This window comes from Battus philenor, unplaced genomic scaffold (assembly GCF_028537555.1).
Source record: "Battus philenor isolate CCGP_79_NKW_IND1 unplaced genomic scaffold, ilBatPhil1.0.hap1 SCAF_15, whole genome shotgun sequence".
In the NCBI taxonomy this organism is placed as follows: Eukaryota; Metazoa; Arthropoda; class Insecta; order Lepidoptera; family Papilionidae; genus Battus; species Battus philenor.
In genome coordinates this window covers 9,334,849-9,351,658 of record NW_027181677.1, presented here as the reverse complement: position 1 = coordinate 9,351,658, position 16,810 = coordinate 9,334,849, and the positions used below count along the sequence as shown (strand labels likewise).

Sequence of the window (16,810 nt, the reverse complement as noted above, 5' to 3'; positions counted from 1 at the left end):
TTGCGGAGATGGTTGTCATATTACTTCAATTCGATTAATAAATTCCAAAAAAAATTCTTTTACAAAGTAATTACTTATAGGCGTAAAAGTTTTATAGGGGTAATGGTCTAAATATAGCACATTTTCAATCAACTCATATAAGACAATCTTTTTGATATTATTTAAATGTAATAATAAACAATAATTAATTTGAATATTTTGTAATCTTAATTTTGAAAACACTTTTCTTCCGTACTTTATTTATTATTTCAGAAACCATTGATATGGTGTACCATACATTAGTTGACAGCAAATGAGCTACACAGTCAACCATATCAATCTTTTGCGGCCATTAACAATCATATATACAATATGATATATATATTTACGCATTCATATTGTTTATAATATACCTATATACAATATGAATGCGTCTAAAAAGAGTACTTATAACGCATTCGCTATAAAGTTGTAAATTAAATTCGTACAAATTACTAAGTAGATGTAAATGAGTGTTCGCATCACGAGTCGGCCCGACTTAGCGCGTTGTGGACGTGAGCCTTAATAAATATTGTCTGTCACCTCTCGCGCACCGAATATTGCACCTGAAACCGGAGAGCCGTGCGATCGATTACGTTACGTCTGATATTTACCGGCCCATTGGCTTGCTACGACATTCTTGGATTAGCTTCTTGATTTATATTTGACATTTATTTATTTCGTTATTATTTATCTCGTTCAACCGAATCGATATCTTTTTTTAACTAAGTTGCACTTTTAACCCATGTCTTACTTTTAGTTTGTTGCAATAAATAGATATATGCAATATAGTGAGTTGATATAAACAAAATTTAAATAACATATCGATATCTATCGAAAACGGATCTTCTGAAAAGAGTATTTTGTAAATACAAGTAAGTATGTAGTAAGTAAGTGTAAACGCAAGTATAACCAAATATAGATGTTGCAGTTCTAATGTAACAATTAATAATAGAAATATATTTCTAATTAGTAATAGAATTATCATTTTTTTAATTTTTTGTACTATTTTACATTTATAACCATCAGTTTACTAGTTGTGTAAGACGAACGAAAATAGTCAGCAGAGCATAATTTAACATATAGTGAAATCAAAATGACCTAATATAAAGAAATATAAAGAAATTATTAGACTTAAAATAACGCGCTAAAGGTACCAGTCGCGTCTTTCTTTGAGAAAAAGTCCACAAGAGATTCCGTCTAGTTTTTTATATCCTTAAGATATTTATTCAATCCTAACCCGTTTTATCACTTAAAAACTTTCATACTGTAGTACAATTTTTATTAGTTTTTGTTTGACAAATAATTACACAATAGTTAATTGTAAAAGATAAAGAATAAAGATAAAGTTCATTTATTCAATATAGGAACTTTAAACAGGAGTCTTATTGGTCGACAACTTCTTTTATTAAATCTATTTTAGTTTTGACACTACTCTCCTTTTGCGAGGTGTTATAGTTGTGTACTCCTAAACAACATCTTTTAAGAATGTTTAACAATATATATTTAAATTCTCTTAAGACAACTGTGTATGCACAATTTCTCTGACTATTGTGAATACACAGTTGTCAGAGATGAAAAATAAAAATAAAATAAAAAAGCGACATCAATGCCAAGGATTCTTGTCATTTTAATATTCGTTAACAGAATAATATGCCTTTTCCCTCAATTTAACTTTAATATGAACTTTGATTTTTATAAATGGCAGTCTTATAATAGTCCTGTAATGTTTTGCAGAATTTAATTAAAATAATCTGATTCCATTTATTACAAATGAATGAGAGATGTTTAGCAGTCAAAACTTAAGGTAAATACACCATGGACGTCCCTCGTATAAAAGCGTACAATGTTGCTCAGAATCGAGTTACTAATTTTACGTGAAAAGATAATGACTATCTATTATAACTCACCTCTTCCGCTTCTCCCGACGAACCTCAGGTCGTTAAATTTGGCTACCCTATTTTTCATAACGGCGGTATTGTTTCTAAGTTCAGCGGTGATGTTTTCATCGTTGCCAGCACGGACGGTGACCATCGTACCGTCTAGTACTTCACCAAGGGCCACCACTTTAAAGCCTCCAGGCAGAGTTTTGTTCGACCGCCAGTGCTGAGGTAGCATGGAACACATGTAGTCCGGGCTTCCAGTACGAACTGTAATAATAACATAATCTTTATGTTCTCCTAATAATTCGAAATAAAATAAAAAAAAATAGTTTTCGTTATTATAACGTAAATATTAATTAATAATATTGTTTTGTCGTTAATGTAAGATGAGCAACGGTATGGAATAGAACCTAGACTTGCGATAGTATGTCGCGGGTTTGATTCCCGGGATACAATCTTACAAAATTCACATATTGTGCATCAATTGTATACAATTGTCACTGCTAACAAACAAGTTTCCAGAGGATGGGCAGCAGCGTATTCTGCGTACCATAATACCACACTGTGATTATAATATCCGTAGATATCTTCAAGAGAGACCTATGCCTTGCAGTGGGCGTCTGTAGGCTAAAGCGACGATTATATTAAGTTAACTGAGCTTATTTCCTTTTTATATCTCATAAAATATATATAAAATCTGAATGAATAAATAGGATAATGTATTTTGTAGTAGATAAGGGAACATAAATTATAACCATTACTTGAAAAGAAAGTTGTTTCCACTACAAGAAAATGATACGGTTAATAAAAGTAAAAATAAGATCAATGTAATTTAAAAATAAATAAATTATATGTTTTAAATTTTTTTACATAAAGCAAAAAAGTAATTCGCAGTCGGTAGGATTCGAACCTACGCTCCCAGAGGGAATCTGATTTCTAGTCAGACGCCTTAACCGCTCGGCCACGACTGCTTATAACTTGTAGTAGTGAAAATCTCACTTAATACCTTGTAAATATGTGTATTTAAAATAAAAACTCGAAGAGGGATGTAAAACAGGAAGTAATATTCAACACACATAATTAAAAACCAACTTAACGTGTGGTTTTTAGCAGTGTATCAAAATCAATAGGATACTCGTTATTAAAATCAGTTTATTCAACCGAAATATTTGCGGTTTATGTGAATAAAATTGCAAATTTCACAGATAGTTTTGTTAACAGCTAATTAAAAATGTTGTAAAATCAGCCAGCTGACTACGCCATTATTTTTTTTGTTATTGACCTTATAACACAATAAAGTTTTTATGCTATTATAATCTTATAATACTACACTGGAAAATAAACATATGTACATTTATGTTTTATTTATAAAAATATTATTTATTATTATTTATATATAAATTTATTATTATGTATTAGTTTCATTAATTACATATATCACAAGCTTGTATAATAATTTATTTAAAATTAATTACTTAATGTGAAAGTATGTAGAAGTTAGAAAGAAAATAACTATAATAATAAAAATATTTAAATATGAAAGAAAATTATTAATTAATTTACTTCGATTATCATAATCCCGTTAGTTGAAAGTTGAAACGAAATGATTTGCGTAATTAAATTGCATTCTATTTTAGATTATTACATAAAACATTTCACACACAGTCGTAGTGCGTTCTCATCCACGCTCTCTGGTTGCTCTTACGCTACATCTGTTATAAAAATGATTCAGAAACAAGTTTTGATATTGTGACGTTGTTGCCCTGGCAACATAGACATAACGTCCGCGTATATCGATGATTTTTTATAGTTGTTTTTTATTTCTATCAACACTATTTATAGGGTCAATGTTTAGATTGTTATTAAATTTTCCCATTAATGGCTTAGAGGAAAAAAAATGTTTTTATAGTGACGCCTCATCACGGTAGCCTCATTAATATATAATAACTGAAATCCGTCTATTCATCCGTGATCTTATAATTAATTACTATAAATTACTTATTTATATCTATACGCCTCTATTGATGGGTGAATTCCCGTGCTTAAATGCTTAATTATGAACATGGTACGTTGATGATTATTTGTAATATATGTCAATAGCTATAATATATATTAATGGAATATCATATTTAATCACTCCTTTATTATAAATATGGAAATGATGAGAGTTTACCTCTAAAATTGATTTTGGACACAAAAGAGCGATAAATTTCAATCAAAGAAAGATGTATATCTAGTAATTGGAAAAAATTCTCTTATATAGAGGTTGAGAATGAATTGCTCTGCTGTATTAAAAATATTGTAAATGTGACCATAAAATAACCCGTCGGATTTTGTCGTGTGCTCTCAAATTAGGACGCGTTTGGTACTCGTGATTTTAAGTTGAAGGATGCCTTATAGGGAAGTTCAATCTTATTTTATTTGTATCAAGTTACGCTTTTCTGATATTCTTCTCATGACGGACATAATTATATAATTCTATGTGGATAGTAACAACAGTAAATGAAGAATATATAGATGTTATAAATAGTCATACTGGAACAAATTTTGTGTCATTTGAATATTTAAATAAACAATATTACACACCTGTCATCGGGCGTACGCAATGTTTTTACAATAATTACCTCTTACGTAACGACACGCCTCAAGAAGCGTTCGTTGTATGGTAGAGTTATCACACACCTCGGACGCTAACCAACGGTAGTGTCAAAAAAATCTAATCGAACAAGGAAAAACATTCGCTTTGTTTACACTAATCGGAGTACCGAGTCATCTATAGGCGTATAAATAACTGTTATAGTAGAAAAAATTCCAACTACAAGTTATACAAAAAAATATTGGGAATTTTTGTTAATTGTTTATTGACACGGTTTTATTAATAGACAAGGATTTTCCATTACAAAAATAGCAATCAATATTTTCGGAATGGGATTTTTTTTTATTGAAGGGCATCCGGAATAAACGTCAAAAATTATTTAACTTTAATAGTATCACGGATGTTATTGTTGAATGTATCTATTTTTACCTTTTATTAGTATATACGATGTCCTCGGTAAATTATTCATATCAATCATTTTTGTACGTCATCAATTTACAAAATTTGTATCTATTTTTATAATGATACCATTTTATGTTTTTTTCCTTTTACATTAACGAGCCTTGGACTTTATACAGATAGACATTTGGCCGACAAATGTTTAGTTGACAGACACATTTTTAAAGTGTAATTTAATTCTACTCAACTCTGTATTCTTGACGTGGATGAATGGCTTTCGTATACCTACAACAGTGGTCAGCGATGGGTTATGTCAGACTTGCTGCGGTGCGTCTTGTATATGGCTTCGCTACCAATAATAATTCAGCATTGAAAGATGAATATCTCCGACAGCTCCGCCGACGTCGGATTTGCGGTGTGACTTCGCTTGGTCTTAGAAATTCCTCTCTCTTCGCTTCTGTTATAGAAGCAAGTACACACGCACCCACCTCCGGTCGACGGCATAACGCGGCACCCTACGCTTCGAGCCGGTCATTTAGGGTTTTCTTAGTTTTATTGTCTTTGGCTATTGAGCCCCCAGACATATGGAACTGTGTAAATTATTATTATTTTTGATTATAAAGGTAACTCTATCTCTCCGTCTTTTTGTATAAAATTTATTTTTAACGAAATACGTAAGGTGTAGACGGAATTAAAAAAAAATGTTTGTAGCGAGTAGCAACTGTGGTTTCACTATTTACGGAAGCTATATTCAAATTATGCGGCCTTAAAGTGTGGGCAAGGAATGCGGTTAAGCCGTGGTAAACGGTGCCTAGATATGATGAATGCTGAATGGCAGTGCTTTCTTTACGTACGTCCGACTAAATCTTCAATTGGTTTTGACCAATTCGGCTAACTTAATGAATTTTTTTCTTTGTTTTTTTGTTTGTCGTAGCATTAAAAAGGATCTTTTTGAGAGAAAAATTAATGTATCGAGTATACCACACAGAGTAGATATATCCATAGGAGAGGGCCGGCAGTAATAAAAAACCAAAGAGAAGCGCAAAACGACAGATATGGCTACGGAACGAGTCCTGAAGAAGCAATGTACCTTAGCCACTAAGACGCAATAACATCTAAGTGTCGTACGAGAACAGGCAAAATTAATACGAGGAGAAAATTAATTGCTTAAATAGATCACTGTTAAAATTAGCATACCGTATTAACTTGACCAATCCAAGGAAACATTAACCACGCAATGTCCCGAAGTATCATGGGTTTCTAAATTTGACTCTATAGCTACTTAATTCATTATTAAAGTCACAATTCTTCGGATTTCACAACTTTGCGAATCAATATTGACATTAATTATTACTTTTTTTATATAACTAATAGCCATACATATTTGCGGAATGTAAAGATAGCAGGTGACGGTTTTTTTATTTATCTTCTTCTAGCGTCACAATGTTTACGATGAGCGGTGTGTTTTAAAAATAGATTTTTTTGTTTGCTTATCAAATAAATACCATTGGGTTTTTGTTTTTTCCGAAGCTTATTTACATTGTCGTATGTTTTTTTTTTGAAAATTTCTAAGTATCTAAATTTGAATTCGGGATGATAGTAACAAATGACTTTGGAATGATGAATCAATCTCATTTTTCTACATTATTATTATTGTTTTTTATATCGTGCTAAGGTTCGTAGACTTTTAAGAGTCTTGAAATGCTGCTTATGCTTCCGTTAAGAGATTTGGGTTCAGACAAGTTTTAAATTTATGTCCCAGAACACCTCTTTTGTACTTGTACTTGCCAGATGTCTTTCTTTACTGTCATCAAACCCATGATTTATGATTTTCAGACACTATTAAGCTTAAAACTTGATTACTTAGCTTAATACTTAACCTATTAACAACGAGAATAAATCGAAATAAAAAAAATTACAGCAAATTTAAAAAATCTGTAATGAAGAGAGTCGTAGAGTATCGGCCGTAACTGAAATAGCACAGTAGATTGGTGAGATGAAGTGGCAATGGGCAAGCAAAATTGTGCCCAGAACAAATGGCCGCTGGGGAGTCAAGATTCAATAGTGGAGATCAAGGGCCGATAAGCGTAACGTTGGACGTCCAACCACAAGGCGGGCAGATGACCTTGTTAAAGCCATTGGGAAATGCTGCTACTTTCTATCGGTCTTTTTATAAATCAATACAGGAAGCCTGGGTTGATAATGACGAAATATAAAGTAGTTAAATCTCCATTACCTATCTACTATCTCTTGTATTTTTGGTAGGTCTCTATCTTTAATAGAAGCTTTTGGTTAATTAATTTATATTGTAACGTTTTTTATAACATAATGTCTATGTTTCTTTCCTTAATAGAACTGTAATAGAATAGAATAGATATAATAGAATATCTTTAATAGAAGATATGTATATCTCTATCTTTTATGGAAGCTTTTGTTAAATTCATTTATATTGTTAGGTTTTTATTTAAATAAATTATATCGTTTTGTAATGGAGATAAGACTTACAAAGACTAAAGATTTTAATAAAGCATAAATTTTTACGTACCGCGAACGTACGCAATATTATTCAATATATCCAAGTCTAGACTAAACAATTAATACGCTACTTATTACTTAACCTGTAAGTTAATGGAGATTTACATTTTTAGTGCCATAATTTTTAGTTTCGGTAATAGCTGAAACGGGTTGCGCGTAACGTTACGTTCACCGTGCTAATGACTTGTAATTATATATTAGATTACGAGAACGAACCGTGTTTTAAGATTACTTGCTCCTGTTTCATCGTAGTTTGTAGAGCATTAGATTTTAGCTATGTGCAATTTGTATTAGTTCCTTTACAAGAATAATATTTGGCTTTACCATGATACTTATGTGTCATCGTTTCAGCCAATAGACGCCCACTGAAGAGATATATTTAGGGGAGAAGGGTATACTATATTCGCCACGCTTGACAGGCTGGTCATCGATCGCTGTGTGATATTATGATACGCTGAGGACGCTACTGCTCGTGCTCTGGAAACTCGTTTGAGACCAGTGGAAATCTTATACTAATTGATGCACAAAGTTAGAATTATGTAAGATTGTATCCCGGAAATCGAACCCGCGACCTACAAACGCAAGTCTCAGTTCTTATATATATATATATATATATATATATATATACTTGTCAGTATACTTATGTATGTCAATCCCTATTTAATTTTATTAACAAATTATTACTGATATGCATAAAATGTAATAATATTTTAATAATATAAGACTTAAAGATGTTTTTATCTACTCGTCTATTTAAATCTATAATATATATGAAATAGTAATAGTAGCGAAAAAAATTACAAAAAGTATTTCGGCTATTTTGGGTTTACCAAAGTAAATTCAAAGCGCAAATCATATTTGTACGGGGGAAGTGAATCGTGTGTGAGTTTTTTTTATGAATTCAAGTTTTAGGATTTGCCGGACTAAACTATTTGCTTGTAAAATATTCTTGTATTTACTTCAAGACTTTGTTGGGAAAATACGTCGCTTTGTTGTAATTTATAACTGAAGTATTTTTAAATCATCGATACTTATGGCATTTTTAATGGTCATAAACTAGTAACCTATTTCTCATGTACTTAATATTTTTTGTTATGTTTCATAATTAACTACAATAGTTTTATTCCATTATTTTAGTTTACTATTTAAAGATAGTTTCTTCAGCAGTAGTACCAGAAGCCTTGTATTATATTTTAACTAAAGAGGAATACAAACACCAGGTGTAGATTTGCCTATGGTTAAATCACAGAAAATGGTAGTGTAACCGTGTTGATCAGCTGCGGTGGAGTTATATTAGATACTATGATAGTATTAATTTAGTTGGGTATTTTTCTATACCCATTACCGTTGTGTATATTGTTATACATCTGTATATACGCGTTGTGCCCAATCTGTTCTTCTTATATGTCTTCGCTATATCAAAATAACAACTTACTTATGATTAATTAAATGTAAATTCTTTATTTATTCTACCAAATCAATTTTATTCCCTTCATGGTAATACCAGTCAGATAAAATGCACTTTGGCCAATCCTTTTGCCAGTCCTCGAAACAATCCCTGCAAGACCTTCTATATTTCGGATTTTAATGCCCGGTAGTTTTAAATGACAATTCCATCTTACTTTTTCATCACCATGTAAAAGTATTTTTCTGTCATTTTTGTGGTCATAGTTTTTTGCTGTAGTCAACGAACGTCGTATTTTAAATAATAATAACGTAGATAAAATAGAGTCAATAATAAGGGTGTGGTGGTATTCAATATTTAGAATACAAATTTCAACAGTGCTATTGAACATCATGAACAACCGATATGACTGTGCGAGCGAAATAATCATACAAAAGTAATTCTTGCTTTGAGGACGATAATCATCTTTAGGTACAGCCGAAGGATGTCGATTACTAGGCATAACCCTTAAAAGGATTTTGTGGAAGTAGATCCTTAAAACCTGATTCACAATATCCAGTTCATCACCACATTATCGTTACATATTGAAAGGTGACATGTTCCGATTATCAAACTAAAAAAAAATGTAATTTTTTTTACTCAAACGTGGTAATCACCGTCATTGTTGACACATCTCTGCAATCTCGGTTTTGAAATACAAAACCATTTGCTTCACCGCGTTTGCTTTTGACACTGATTAGTGTTAGGCGCTGTTAGGCTTTTCGGCTTTTATAGAATCATAGCACTGCGTTTCTTTGTGAGATAATGTATAATGGGTGAAACTTTCGCAAAATATCCTAAAGAGGATCACACTTTATGCCACCGTGTGCAAAAAAGCATGTAACAGCCCAGTAATTTCACATTTATCTTGTAATTTAATATAGTTATAATTGCTACTATTTGAAGCTTGCTACACCAGTGTGACGTTTTATATACAACCTCCTGCAAGATTAATGTACTTCTTAGGTTGTCGTAAAAGTTTTGGATTTACATAATTGAACGAAAATACCTATACGGCATTAAGTCCGCTTTTACACAATGTGTTAAAAGAGTGAATAAATATATAGTTATCATTCTGTTGTACATTTGGAACTAATCTAAAGTATTCAAGCACAATTTCATAATTAAATTTTGACAACAACAACACTGTTTACAACTTCTGTTTGGTGCTACTCAATGAACTAAAGTAGTGATTCCCGATCTGTCGTATCTGGTAGCATATCGGATCCTTACATGAATTGTAACGTTTGAAATACTAGGATAAAATAAACCTTACTTGATAATAATGAATCTTATTGAGGTGGAATAATAGACAATAGATAGACCATCAGAGAAATGAGATATATTATTTGAAGTACGTATGGAAATAATTGAATCGCAAGACAACTAAAGTGACTGCTAAAAACTCGTTCTATAGAATTATACTGAGCATTCCTATGTCATAAAATACGAAGAAAAAGTACCTAAGACATTGTACATAGGATATTTTGCTCAAGAAAGACATTTTCTAAAGTTTAAAAGTATATTATTATTTACACAATTTCTAAAAAAAGTTTTCTTCGTCTGGAAATCGAACATATTACATGTGAAATAAATAATTCTGTATTTTTATTATACCAATCCATTAGATAACTAATAAAGATCAATCCCACCAAAAGTATTTAAAAAGAACGGTGTTTCGTAAAATTTATCACTAAAATAAAAAATCTCATGTTAGTCTGAATAAATATAATAAATAAAAATTCGAAACATTTTCGTTTCTGCAATGTAGCTGACCTCTTGGACAAGTTTTTAAAAACCGACAGTATCTATTCATTACACGATATTGATTCTATTTTTAAAACACGCCATCCATTGTAAATATTGTACCTATAGAAAAGATAAACAAATAAAAAACCACCGCCTGCTATCTTTATATTTCGCAAATATAAAAATAGTTACATGAAAAAGAGATAAATAATTTCAATATTGATACGCAAAGTTGCAAAATCCGAAGAAATAACTCTTTATTAATGATTTAGATAGCTACAGATATGACATTTTTCAAATTAAGAAACTCCCTTGGATTTTTGATTATTTACTACTTTTTGTTTGATTTGTGTACTTATCTCGTTTATTGGATTCAACTGGTAGCGCAAATGTATTTGAAACAGTGGAAGTAATTAAGTTGGAGCACTTATACCCGCGTAACAATTCGGTAACACCGGCTAACATAATATAGATCTCTAGATCGGCCCGGTCAGCCTGTGACCTCATTAGGGCACATTCAATGAGCTCATTACCATGAGTGCTTTTAGAGGCGCCGGTAGCAGGGATCCGCGTGCTGTTGACTGTACGTGATTGTACCTAATTGTTATACCTTTTATTCGTATATAGAACCATGTTGTTATACAAACGGGATTGCTTAGCTTGCCGGTTCAAGTGGCTTTATTCTAATTCGCAAGTTCGTAATACGATTCCCGGCTTAGTGACTAACTATTTGTTCCCGATCTTAACGCCAAAGCGTTTTTAATTATTGTTTCTACAAATATTCCTTAATGAATACCAAAAACGTGTTATTTGGCTTAATTATCTAGTTTTAAATAAACTACATCGGTTATTATATTAATAATTCAATGATAGAAAGTAAACTGATGGATATAGGGTTTTTTAAAGTTTTTCAATAGGATCAGTAGGTAGCAACCGGCACCCTGCGTCTTTCGATGGTCGTTACAAGGTCCGTCCGGCTATGCTTTCCATGGCCTCTTCTCTATAACCGTAAGGCCCCATCGTCTATTGGTTCTTCTCCCACGCGGCCTACACTTCACCACGACCAATCCGACTTGTAAAAAAATGTTAATATACGATCATATAGGAAACTATTCGATCGAATTAAGAAAGTAAAAATATAAAAAGGCAGTAAAATTTTTATTGTATATGTAATAAAATGGATTTTTTAAATTCAATCCTTTTATGAATGATTGAGACATAAATCAATTATGAATTGAATATCGGCAATTATTTAAAACTTTCGTCCGTTGTACGAAATAACATTAAGTGCCAAAATCAGACGTAAAGAAGCTTAAATAAGTGTGCTAACCTGAAATACATTACTATTCTAAAGAATCAAAAGAAACCGCATATTATTTAAAATTAGAAAGCAAAGGCTGCTACTGTATCAATGGAATTATCTCTACACGGCACTTGTGACATACTTTAAAAATATGATATCAATCCATTTTGGTTTGACAAGTTTTGAAACCTGGTTCATTATAAATAGCTAGAAACTTCATAGTATTCTTGATAGTTTTTTTTTTATTTAAATAATAACCGTGACTAACAGAGCGAACATGAAAAAAAAGTAAATAGCGTTGAAGTCTTTTCCTCTGCGTAGAAATTTTAAAAGATGGCTATAGAATATTTTCTTATGAATGTAGCTAATATACAATATCCTTTTAATGAAGTATGCGACATAAGTAAACCTAATACAAGATAAATCAACAAAAAATCAGATTAAATCACCATTATTTATACCACTCTAAATTTTAAAAAATTAAGTTCGTAAATTAGTAATAAAAGTTATAAAGAAAAATTATAATTTACTAAAATAGCTAATTAAAAGTAAAATGAAAATAATATGTGAAACAATAATAGCGTAAGTTGTTTAGATTGTATTATTTAAACACGTAAGGCTCTAAATTGTCAAAGTCAATAAAGTGAGTCCCAAACACATACATAATTCATTTAGACTGAACAAATCCAATAATGACGAATAACATTTTAATGATCTAAAATTATATTTAAACAAGACTTTATCAGGAAAATCCGGAAATATGACGAGTCGGATATGGTTTTCCAGTATCAAAATAATAATTTTTTTCACATTTTGTTTCATCGGTAAAACCAAGTCTATTGATTATAACGAAGGCGTAAAAAACGCACTTCTCTAATATTACAATGTAGAATTATAAGATGAAAAGTCATTGTGCTTCGTTTTTTTTTCGTAGAGACATGTAGTACTCTCGATTCGCGGTATAGTGTGACAAAAAATTACAATATTAACAAGTTTATAATTGAATTTTCGCCTTAATAATTATATTTTAATAACAAAACTGAATAGTACATCGACAATTGTGTTAATACGACTGGTACAGGTCATCATGTGTTTGGATATAATATTGTTCGTGGTTTGGTATTTCAAAATGTAGAATACTATGACACTGTTAAGCTAACTCAACACTCTATTTCTTTTGTTAATCAGACAAGAAGTCACACAAATCAATGTCTAGCGAATATTGGTTAATAGAAATATAAAACGAATAATAAGTAATAACTAACCAAAAAAATTAAATAAAAATAAAGATTCCATGTCACGTAATTAAAGAATCATTGTACTTGGAGGCAGTAATAATTTTGAGTACGTTTGAAAAACGTTTGAAAGTGCTATTCTGTCTTCCAATATCAGACCTTGTAGTTTGGAATTTTGTCTTTTATTAACAGAAGGGCTATCCATGTTAACATGGTAGATTTGTAGTGACATGTGTAGGTTCTATTAGATAGACTGACAACATACTTAAGGTCGCAGGAAGTCGCTGGATGCGGACAGTGCGGCGAATTCAATCTGATCAATGTGTGGGGGAGGCCTATACTTTGCAGCGGGTGTCTATCAGCTGACGTGATAATAGATTAAAAGACGTAGTAATGTAAAGATTACATCGTATAGTCCATAAAACCCCTATTGCCTTGTGAAGGACAATAATTTTAATAATAATTGTCATACGTTTTTTCAATTTTCTTAAACGCGATTTCGGCTTAGCGTTAATTTATATTACATCTTTTTATTAATAGAAGCTTTAAATAAATAGGCTACAATTAAAATAATACAACGAAATGTTTTTGTATACTAAGAAAATAGTGTTTATGGATAGTAATTACAAGATTTTGTATTTCAAAACTCTTGAGAGGTTCCAGTTACGAGAAGATAGAACCATCAAGTCAAGGTCTTCTTTTATCATAACATGGTATTTTATTCCTTTATTATATACGTAAATATTTTTATAAATAGCAACCAAATCTTTTAATAATTTTTACACGATAAAATTTTTTTAAAGTTATTTTCATAAATCGATATAATAACCGCGATATGGATTCGAGGTGAAATAGAAATAATTGTTTTTAAATTTTAATTACTTTAACATCATATGTTATATTCTTCTTTTCAGCCCGAGTGAGTATCTATATTTCAAGGTATACGCTCCATAAAGATATCTATGGCGGGATATTCCATAATCGCCACGCTTGGTAGACGCAGTGTGGTATTATGATACGCACAGGACACTGCTGCCTATCCTCTAGAAACTTGTAAATAAACAATGGCAATCTTATATAATTAATGTTATTTTTAATTTGTTTATATTATATAAGTACTTATTGGTAGAGTTTTTATTCTTGAAATTGTATTATTTTAAATGTTTTTACCTCTGTATGAAATTATTAACCTGTTTTTTTTTATAATTTGCGTCGCTTGTTGTTAAGAATTTCCAGTTTCATTAATTAATCTTGTTACAAGAATTAAAAATGCGTTAATTATTATAACGGTATTTTTAGATAATAGCTTTTTAAACATCTATTAACTAATAGAACTAATATAGTTGAGGTTTTTATTTCATACTAGTAGTTGTTACCTCATTAGTTGTAATTACAGTGACGTCGCATTGCAATTTGCGCATGGAAAAATTTAAATTAATGATAATCATTTCATTAAATGAAATATAAAGAAAATATTTCATGTACTCACTGATTACTTTATTGGTTTAATTTTAAAGAATACTTCGTTTATAATAAACTGTATGTAAAGTATATTTGAACGAATTTATTTTGCGTGTAAATTAAATTTAAAAAAATATATTTATTGCAGGTTCTTGTTAAATTTTAATAAATAAAAAAGTGTTTGAAATTTAATAAAAATTATTGCTGATTACCGAGGTCGGGGTGCTCTACCAGGGTCTCGTCCACGATGGATTGAAGCCACCAGGGTTCCAGCTCGGCCATTTCGCGGCGCCGTCGGCCCCTCGACTCGTATGGAAGGTGCATCCTTCACACCATTACACCCTGCTTTACCACCACCGGCTGTTAGTCCATAGAGAACCGGCAATGGAAGCAACAAAATCTTAAAAGTCTATTGACAGCCAATATTAACTAGGGCTGTTTGGTACAGTGGTCACTTTATAATATAACAAACACTTCACGTCAATTAGTGGTATCGAATAAGGATACACGTCGGTGGTGAGTTTGGTGAAGATTTTTTTACTTTCTCTACATTAACGATGATGAACAATAGTCTTTATTCAAATGTTGCAGTTTAAGAATCCTTGGCACTGCGCCAACGAAATTTCCCGTATTGTTCAATGAATTATCACTTTTTTATTGTCCGTCACTCGCCTTCTCATGCATTTAATGTAACCAGTAATATATGAGATCTTTGGATGTTTATTATTGTACTAAATTAATCAGTCGGTAATGGAGTATTTTGTTTCAAATTAGCAGTTCACACATATAAGTAATAGCGTGTGTAAACAGTCATTTATTTAACGTATTTCCTCAACGCACAGTAGTAAGCACGGACCTTGAAGATCTCTGTTTCAACTTAACTTTCGTCATTGTAAATGACTCACGGCGTTAGTTTTAGCGCGAAACGTCGAAAAGCGAAAGCATGCCGGTGCGGATATGCCTCCGGTAGTTGCGCCGGCGCAGGCTTCGTCGGCAGAGCGCGGGCTTTTCAAGATATTTCCCCACGAGTTACGTCAACGAGCCGCTAATTGACGGCTACAGTTTTTGCAAACACGAGCGTAAGTCCCGGCGGTCAGGTATTCACTTCGTCGACTCGACTCGTCGCGCCGGATGAGTCAGTGCGCGGAGGCTGCACGCGTGTGCTCCGCTCGGCCGAGTCTCCACTACTGAGTCGCCGCCATTCTGTCACTCGCTGCCTCCATTCTCTGCGGTCAATCTGCGGTTTGGCCACGCTTCATTTGCCGGGAAAATGCGCGGCAATTGTCTCCCGCTCGCACGCACGTTCCTAACAACGTGAGCGAGTGAGACGTGTAAAAGTTTTGTTCCATTAAATATTTTTGTTTTGTTCCGTTGTCGGCAAGGAAATATAATGAGCTTTTTCATTTCGGAACGCTATACGGCATCTCGCTCTTTTCTCATTATTCTAGCTCATTGAATCTGTTCTGTTGTTTGAAAAATATATTAACATAAATCGTATTAGAAAGAGTATAACTATTTAAGTTCACGTAGCTGTAAATCATCATACCTCATTTTTGAAAATTAAGATATCTAAACGTGAAACGATTTCATTATAATTAAAACTGAGAAGTTTCACTATTACACAAATACAAATTCACGATAAAAATATTAGTCGCAATTTTTTTTTTCCAAAATATTGACTTCGTTACTTATGCGTTGATGGATACGCGGAAAGTTCTTTAGTGAAAAGGTTGGTGCGTGAATATGATTGAAGTTCAGTGGATGTTTACGATGCGAAGTAAGTAGGTCTAAGACTGAGGGGCGTATGCTCGGCTGGGCGTGGCGTTGCGCCCCGCCCGCGGTAAGACGCGGCGACGCGCCGGGAAAAATGTTTGGCGTCGCGGCGCAACACTTGTTGCATCGCTGCCTGGGAATGAATCTTGGTCTTACATGATCGGAACTGCACCAAACGTTCAGTGAGTTGCCGAGTAACTAATAGTATGATGTTTGTCCCGCCCATCGTTACACACGTCACCGTATTAGAATAAAATATTTATGATAATTATTTTATCATTTTCATATTGAAGTAAAATCATTTTGCATGTTTTGATATAAGTAACAACAGTTACGTTGCTTACGAGGTTCCTGTTCATCATCATCTCAGGACCTCTACTGCTGGAGGAGTTCAAACAACACCGCTCGGAAGCA

The 16,810-nt window shown here is 32.2% G+C and overlaps 1 protein-coding gene and 1 non-coding gene across 3 annotated transcripts in view; both read right to left on the bottom strand.

The window, feature by feature from the left end:
- The window catches only part of LOC137918808 (protein lozenge-like), a 96,277-nt gene that overhangs the window by 50,019 nt on the left and 29,448 nt on the right, over window positions 1-16,810 (bottom strand). The window contains exons 1-2 of one of the 2 annotated variants that reach the window (XM_068761719.1): window positions 14,836-15,779; window positions 1,929-2,168 (exon numbers count right to left, since the gene is read on the bottom strand). In XM_068761719.1, the coding sequence (XP_068617820.1) occupies window positions 1,929-2,168; window positions 14,836-14,947 (352 nt within the window). In that variant the 5' untranslated portion in view covers window positions 14,948-15,779. Of the gene's footprint in view, window positions 1-1,928; window positions 2,169-14,835; window positions 15,780-16,810 lie in introns of those variants that run through there. The other variant, XM_068761720.1, reaches the window with a different exon arrangement.
- Window positions 2,791-2,872, bottom strand: TRNAS-AGA (transfer RNA serine (anticodon AGA)). The gene has a single exon. It is a non-coding gene; the product is annotated as a tRNA-Ser (tRNA).